At 56.4% G+C, this 8,444-nt stretch overlaps 1 protein-coding gene across 1 annotated transcript; it reads right to left on the reverse strand.

The window, feature by feature from the left end:
• Nucleotides 1-80: 80 nt before the first annotated feature.
• ZP3 (zona pellucida glycoprotein 3) lies at nt 81-7,758 on the reverse strand. The gene is made up of 8 exons (XM_007073897.2): nt 7,260-7,758; nt 5,288-5,406; nt 3,283-3,386; nt 3,029-3,206; nt 2,823-2,940; nt 885-976; nt 622-758; nt 81-301 (listed from the first exon to the last, which is right to left on the reverse strand). Exons 1-8 carry the CDS (start codon nt 7,566-7,568, stop codon nt 81-83), a joined length of 1,278 nt encoding a protein of 425 aa, XP_007073959.2. The 5' UTR covers nt 7,569-7,758.
• Nucleotides 7,759-8,444: the final 686 nt, after the last annotated feature.

Consider the following 8,444-nt stretch of genomic DNA (forward strand, 5'->3'; position numbering starts at 1 on the left):
ACACTGTTGTACCGTTGCCCCCCTCCTCCAGCTCACCCCTATCTGACATCACTGTGCTATACCCAAAAAGCTTTTTTCTTTTATTGGGAAGCAGACACAGGGCAGATCATAGGGCGGGAAGCAGTGTGATGCCTCCTGGCGAGACCCAGGACAATGGTAGCCAGAGTCAGGGACAACACCGTGGCCAGGCCTATGCCCACCATCACAGAGGTGTGAGGTGAGGTCGACCCCTCCGCACCACGATCGGCAGCCTTTCCCAGGAAGATCAGAGGCCCCACGGTGATATCTACTTCTTCAGTCACTGAAAGATACAGGACACCTGGGGTCAGATAAAGGGTTTTGCTCTGTTCCAGTAGACTGAACTAGGTTTTATTCTAACAGCTGTATTATCCCCCCACAATTGTCATTATGCCCTACTCAGGACCCCCCGGCTGACACTGGCATGGGGGGTTAGAGCCCCCTATTAGCCCCAAGGCTTCTATGTTAGGAAGGCCATGAACAGCATTGCCCCAGAGGTGAGCAGCCTTGAATGGGGGACAGAGGAGGAATGTCCCTCTGCAGTAAGGCAGTTACCCTATACTGAGGGGAGAGCCGTAGCCCCGCAGCAGTCCTAAGCCATACCATGCCTGCGATTTCGGGAAGCCATCTTGTGCCGCGGTCTGTCTAGGTGGGACAGCCTCAAGGAGCGGCCTGGAAGGCCACAGCTACCTTTGTTACAACAGTTACAGATGTCAGCAGGGCCTTCTACTGGGAACCACCTGAGCAGAGGAAGACGAAAAGATCGGACGGCTAGGTTGCCAGCAGGAAGCAGCTTGCTGATGACCTACACACCAGAGAAGCTGGGCAGGCTTTCTACCCCAGCCACGTCTAACCTGTTGCCTCACCTGTTAGAAGACTTGATGAAGGAACAGGCTTTGTTTAGCTGGTCCGGGACTCGGCTAGCTGGAGTGACTTTCAGATGGCAGGTGATATAGATCTAGAAGTAAGAGCAGCCGTTACAGGGTGGAGGTCTAGGCTCTACCAATGACTTCAGGAAGCCAATTCTCTCTTAACCCTCAGTTCCATTTCACAGATGGAAGGTCAGAGGTGAACTTGCCCAAGATTTTGGAGGAAGTGGCAGACCAGACTCTAGGACTAAAACCCACCAGCTTTACTCCCTGCTGTCTTTCCCCAACCCTGTCCGATGGCTTCCCCTGCCACCTGGGGTAGGGGAGATTTTGACAAAACTGGGGCTCAGGTCAGCCCTGGCCCATTTGGCAGAGGTCCTTTTCATACTCTAGGTAGTGCACTTCACACCCCCTGCCAACCCCACAAGGGCAGAGAAGTTCTACCACCTTCTCTCTGAAGCCTTTCGCAAAGCCACAAGCCTTGGCCACCACCTAGTGGCTGAGTATACCAGCAAGGAAGCCACTCCAGAAACGCCAACGAGCCGGGAGGCACTTCTGGCCACTGGCCTTGTATCTGCCCCAGCAGAGACGGGCTTCAGAGTCCCTTAGAATCCTTATTTCAGGAAAGTACTGCTTTTATCCTCAGCTCTCTCCCAGGACATTTTTTTTTTTTGATGTTAACTGGGGCCCGTGACCGTAGAATGGTTCCCTGATCCTCATAAATAAGGGTTTACACCCGCCCCCCCTCCCCCATGCGGTGGCCACAGTCAGCCAAACCATCCTATCCACCTTTGAGGGGAACGCTCCCAGAACTCAGGCTACCTTTCATTCTTCATTGTCCTCTGGCACCCGCCCTGCCTCCTCCCCCCCGCAAGATACAGATCCCAGCTCTGGTGGCTCCTGCGCTGAGAACCACCCCCCATATGAAAACTTCTCCCCCTCCCCTCCACCAGACCGCCTCTGAAGTTAACGGCATTCCCAACCCCAACTGGGCTCCTCTACCCTAGGACCTACAAGGTCACTGATCTGGGGACCAGGACCCTTTCTCAGTCTGCTCTCCTTTATCCCCCACCCCAGGACCTACCATCAGCTTTAGGACATGTCACCAATAGGACATGTCTTCAATTCATACCCATCCTGCTACCTGCCAGTCTGTTTCAAGCTTCCTGTTCAATAGAACTGCGGGGGGTGGGGGCAGGTAGCTTCAGTATCATCTTCTACAAATTCACTGTGCTCACCCCTTAATGCCCACCCCCTCCCCCCCCCAGCCATAGGAGCCTCGGGTTCAGTGGCTTGCAAACCCAGCTGCTTAGAGTCCTCTAGGAGCTTAAGTAGCTTTTGAGGATTTCCAAGTAAAACCAGATAGTACTGGGGCACCTGGGTGGCTCAGTCGGTTAAGCGTCAGACTTCAGCTCAGGTCACGATCTCGCAGTCCGTGAGTTCAAGCCCCGCGTCGGGCTCTGGGCTGATGGCTCAGAGCCTGGAGCCTGCTTCTGATTCTGTGTTTCCCTCTCTCTGCCCCTCCCCCGTTCATGCTCTGTCTCAAAAATAAATAAACGTTAAAAAAAAAAAAAACAAACAAAAAACAACCGGATAGTACTTTACTCACATTCACTTACCAGTCTAATAGAGCTCTAGATGGTAGGTGTGTAGGTATTTGCCGTAAAATTCTATGAGGATTTCCATAATCATGTTCAAGAAGTAATGCCAGGCCCCCACCCCAATTAAGTGAAAATATATGGTATTAGGTGACCTTTCCAGGGGGTTAATGTAGAGTCAGTCGGTAACAGGGATTTTTCATCACTTCCTGACCAGCTGTTCCAAACTTCAGAATGTGGGGCTTAAACTCCCAACCCCGGGATCAGAGTTGCATGCTTTACCAACTGAGCCAGCCAGGTACCCCAAAGTGTTTTTTTCTTTTTTAGAGGCTATTACCATGTTTCTGGGGTCATTAGCAAAGTGGAAGGTGTCTACTGTGAACTGGAGAGTCTCTGGCCTGGGTCTGGGGGCTTTGAAGGCAGAAGAGGCATCAGAGAGACCATCCACGAGACAGCTTTGAAGAGGAGGAGACAACGGAGTCAGGGGCTAAGGCGGTAAAGGTCACGTTACAAGGGCTCCCCCAGAGGTGGCCCAGCCCTCACCCGTGGAAGTCCACGATGGTGTGATAAGGGGAGGCGTTCTGGTCTGGTGTCAGCGTGGCCACACAGTAGTCCACAAACAGTCGCAGTGGTATGTGGCGGCCAGTGTGGACTTCGGCCTGGAGGTGGGCTAGGTCTCCCAACTGGAAAGTGGGGGACTGCTTCTCGGAGCCCCAGTCCTCTGAAAGGCACAGCCAGGGGTGAGAGACCGCCAGAGCGCTCCCTGCAGCCCCCCTCCGCCATCCCCCTGTGCTCACCCTCCATCAGGCGCAGAGAGAAAGCCAGCTTCTCCTCTGAGAGCATTGTGGTCCTGAAGGGCACCCAGGTGGGCAGGATGGCCTCGCTGCTCACGTTGCTATGCCTACGGAGAAGAGCAGTTGCCCACACCTGTCCCGAGCTCACCCCATCTGGCTTCAGGGGAGTCTTCAATGGGAGGTGGTGGGGGAGGAGGCGTGCGTGTGTGTGTGTGCGTGCATGTGTGCGTGCATGTGTGCGTGCATGTGTGCGTGCATGTGTGCGTGCATGTGTGCGTGCATGTGTGCGTGCATGTGTGCGTGCATGTGTGCGTGCATGTGTGCGTGCATGTGTGCGTGCATGTGTGCGTGCATGTGTGCGTGCATGTGTGCGTGCATGTGTGCGTGCATGTGTGCGTGCATGTGTGCGTGCATGTGTGCGTGCATGTGTGCGTGCATGTGTGCGTGCATGTGTGCGTGCATGTGTGCGTGCATGTGTGCGTGCATGTGTGCGTGCATGTGTGCGTGCATGTGTGCGTGCATGTGTGCGTGCATGTGTGCGTGCATGTGTGCGTGCATGTGTGCGTGCATGTGTGCGTGCATGTGTGCGTGCATGTGTGCGTGCATGTGTGCGTGCATGTGTGCGTGCATGTGTGCGTGCAGCCATGACCCAGGCGGAGGCACAAAAATGGGATACACCTGAGTGAGGAGTCTGGCCCTTAGACCCAGCTGGGCTTATCAGGGCTCAGGTTTTGGGTCTGAGGCAGCCCTCCCTCTCTGTACCCCTCAGCGTTCTTGAGCTGAGATCTAGTGCAGTCCTTCAGAAATACAAATACAGCTAGGTCCTTGAGAAGCCACGGAGACCGTCTGAGCCTAGACCAGGACGGGAAGGTCCTCGGAAGCAGTGGGAGTCACCCCACCGGGACTCAAGGAAGAGGCTAGGTCATCTGAGAACCAGGCCTCGGGCATCTGGAAGTCCGAGCACCCCAGCCTGTGGCAGGCCCCCTGCACTGCCCACCCCCGTGGGGCCAGGCAAGCCAACATTCTCAGGTCTGTCCCAGGCAGAGACCTTCTGGAGCAAGACCGCTGTGGTCCGAGGAGGGCTTTGGCCTCTCTAGCGAGAGAGGGGGCAGCTAGCCTTCCTGCCCTTGGCTCCTCCGTCTCCCCTACCCTACCCGGTCAGGCGCTGAGCTGCCTCCAGCCCACCCCTCCACCCCTGCTGCCACAGGTCAGCGGTTGGGGTGGCAGGGGGTGCCTGCTAAGGTGCCAGCCTGAGCACCTTCTCTGGATCTGTTGGGCCTTTAGAACCTATCTGTCCCCCTTCCCTTATTGAAGGGGCCCTGGGCTACAGCCTCTATTAGTGACACGCTGCCCTCCCTGGTGTGCGTGAGTGTGTGGCCCTGCCCAGAGGGTCTCACCCCCACCTGCCCCTTTATGTACCCTCCCAGGATCTTGTTCTGGGAGCTTCTACCTTGACTCCTCCCCAGGCCTATGCCATGGCTCATCTCCATGCCCTTGTGGTAGCAGCACGGACCTTCCTGACCTCCTCCCAGATGGAGGGGCAGGATTAAAGCCTATGCACTCTGCACTCGACTCAGCCACATAAGACTCGCCATCATGGCCTTGTCATTATGAGCCTAGTCGCCCTCTCCTCATGCCTCAGTGCCCAAGTTCACAGGCACATCCTTAGGGCTAAGGCTTGAGGGGCTCCCGCCACCTGCACTCGGGTACTGGGGGGAAGACTTGGGCAAAGGGCAAGCAGGGATCACAGGAGCCTAGAACTTCTCGCTTTACTCAGAGGCTCTCTGAACTCCAAGGCCTGGTCTGGGCAGCCCTGCAGCTTCCACCGAGAGGCAGCTGTGGCCCAGATGCATTCCGGAGGCTCAGAGGAGACTCCACAGGCTCCCCACTCCCAGCTGGGACAGGGAGCAGGGACCACGGCTTAAGTACCTCCACCTTATCGCAGTCATGCTGCCGGGAGGCTGACGCGCTCGCTGAGGGGCCGCGACAGGCCCCCACCCACACTGACCTGGGGTAGCGGCACTCGATGGGAACTTCCGCGCGGTTGGTCCTCAGGATGGACAGGTTTCCCACGGGGCGGGGGTTGTGGAGCAGGAAGGTGCTATACACCAGGGCATCTTCGGTCACCTGCAGGGAGGGGGCGGGGTTGACCCTACCGGCATCACCTGCCCTAGGTTTGCCAACCCATGTGAGGGTACAGGGAGGGGCAGCCCACTGGGGATGGAGGGACCACAGGCCCTGGACCCAAAGTTCACCTACCGCTGACCCATGGGAAAGCCTGAACATGTACCACCTTGGAACCTCCGTTTTTTCAGACTTGACTCCTGACACCCCCGTAGGGGGTCAGGATCAGCTCCATGTCTGGCACTAAGCAGTGCCCAGTGACCAGGGGTGTCGGGCACGGGCTCCCGCTCAGGCTGCCACCCCCATCCCCACACGCAGCTTCCTTCGGGGGGTGCTGAGGTCTGGGACCAAAAAGCTCCCTGGAAGAAGCCAGAAACTACCAGGAACTTTAACTTGTTGCCACAGCAATGGACACTCAAGTTGCCCGTCCTCTTCGGACTTATTCTCACACCCATTTCACAGAAGGGGAAACTGTTCAGGGATTGCCTGAGGCAGGAAGAGCCAGGCAGGTGCTACTGGGGAAATCTGCACCTTCCAGTGGGCCACCCAGAAGGGGACAGTGAGGCTGCCTGGCCCCTAACCGCTCAATCTTCAGGGGAGAGCCCTAGCTTGCTATTAGTGAGGGCCCCAAATGGACCAGCTGCATAATTTGTGGGTCCCCTTGTTCAGAAGTTCAGAATTTCAGGGCGTTAAAGCAATCATGGCCCTGGGAGACAGCACAGGTCCTGGCCGTAGGTGATTGTCCGGCAAGATTGGGAGACCCTGCCCAGGAGAAAGGCGTGGCCAGATTGTGCTCACCGGCCTCACCTGGGGACCTTAAAGATCCTGATGTCTGGCTCCCACTTCTGGGGTCTGATTTAGCATAGGTGGTGGGAATCAGAATTTTTAAATGCTCCCCAGGTGATTCCAATGCTCAAAGATTGAGGGTTACTCAACTAGAATAATTCCTCAAATAACTCCCGCAGTTCTCTGGTCTCTCTCCCCTCTCCCCGGGGAAGCAAGTGCCAGAAGGCCTTGGGGCAAGCCCTGGTGGGGTGGGGGTGGGGGGGACGCACCTAAGATCAGAGTCCCAGGAGGGTTCCAGGTGCTGAGCTTGTACCCACCCTTGCCAAGCTGAGACCTGGTGGGCGGGAGCAGGGGCCGAGGACAGAGAAGATGGCTCTCAGTGGGGTACCAGGAAGTCAGTCCAGAAAATTGTGGACCAGCTAGGGATCCTGTGTCCAGTCCAGCCCTGCTTTGTTGGAAGCCCCTCCTTGTAGCCTGAATTACTCAGCTCTTCCCTTGTTTGTACCCGACTCCTGCATTAAGCTTCCCTATCCCCCACTTGGGACTGCCCCGTTTGTGCCTGTAAAATCTTCAACACAGAGGGGATTATGATGCCCTTCGCCCCCTCCCTCTTTTAGTTCGAGGCTTCGAGGCATTAAACATGAATGAGGGAGGCCAACATTAGGGGTTTTTTTCCCCCCCTGTGATTGCTTCGAGCTTTACCTCTTCCCCACAAGTTCCTAGGGCTCCTGCAAATGCTGGGCCACCCGCAGGTCATAAACAGCCCCCAAATCAGCCACATCTCTCCTGGATGCTCTCCAGGGGTTCACAAATCCTCAGGAATCAGAGTGGGGGATGCCCTATCTGGACCAAAGTTCACTGCCACCTCTGGACTCCACCGCCCCCCACCCCCGACCTGATTCCAGCCACTAGAGGCAAGAGCTTTCAACCACCCCAGCCCGGTGTCACCAATGCCCAGCTTCAGGCCTCAGCCTGCCCCCAGTGAAAGGGATCTGGCCCAGCCCCATCTCTCACCGGACATCCACTCAGCATCCACCCTCCCCAGCGCCGCCCAGAAGGCCAAGTCTCACCTGCACGCTGTTGCCACACTTGTGCAGCTCGACTTCAAACCTGACCATATCATCTGAGTCCCCAGAGATCAGGGGCTCACAGTTTTCCGGGCCCAGGGTGAGGTCCGCAGGCCTCACAAGCCTCCCAGTACCAAAAAGGTTTTTGCTGACGTTAACCACCAGCCAGGCATGCCGACACTCTACCGTAATCACAGAGGGGCTTGATGGCAAAGAGGGGTGGGTCTTATCCCCAGCGGTGGTTGGGGGATAGCACAGCCCCGTGCCTCCCCAAAGCAGAAAGCAGATGAAAAGCCCGTAGCTCAGCCCCATGGCGCCTACGCTCACTCCCGCTGGTAACTACAGCCACCACCCAGTGGTCTTATACCCCGGATGATGCCACTTGCACCTGGGCTCCCACCTGCTTCCCTTCCCCAACCAATCAGTGGGCTAGTCCCCCATCTAGAAACATCAGCACCACCTGGGAGCTTGTTAGAACTGCTGCCGCTCAGCCCCACCCCAGACCTACCGAGTCAGAATCTGGTGTTTTACTCTCTTCCCAAGTGATTTGTATACTAGTTAAATCTGAGAAGCGTGGGCTGGCAGCCTATTCAGTCACGTCTTGCCCCGCCCCTACGCCCACGTGTCTATCCTTTTGCCAGCCCTGCGAGGGAGTTAAGAGCTGCCCCAGGTCGATGGGGGAGACCAGGAGAAAGGCCTTCATGGCCGGAAGGGTCGGGAGAACTAATCAGGGCGTGGCAGGGAGCTTATTCCAAGTGAGAGAACAGGAAGCATCATTAAGAGACCAGGAAAAAAAAAAAAAAAAAAAAAAAAGACCAGGTAATTTTAGGGGCTCTTGCCCAATTTTATGGGTGATAGAAGGGGAGGTCCGTTCCCGCAGAGGCAGCTGGGTGAACAGAGGTGAAGAGAGGGCACAGGGGAGGCTTGGGAGAAAAGCCTAGGAACTCAGAGTTGCCGGAGCCTCGGATCCCTGGTGGCTGTTGGGGGGGCTGGGGAGGTGGGTGGGGCAGAGACCTGAAAGTGTCTGGCTAAGATGCCAGACTTTGCTGTGTGGGCAAGGGAGGCCATGGAAGGTGCTGAGGCTCATGCTCTGTCTCTCTCTCTCTCAAAAACCAATAAAATTAAAAATAAAATAAAGAGGGAGGGGGTGCCTGGGTGGCTCAGTCGGTTGAGCCATCGACTTCGGCT

Source organism: Panthera tigris, chromosome E3 (genome assembly GCF_018350195.1).
Source record: "Panthera tigris isolate Pti1 chromosome E3, P.tigris_Pti1_mat1.1, whole genome shotgun sequence".
Classification (NCBI taxonomy): Eukaryota; Metazoa; Chordata; class Mammalia; order Carnivora; family Felidae; genus Panthera; species Panthera tigris.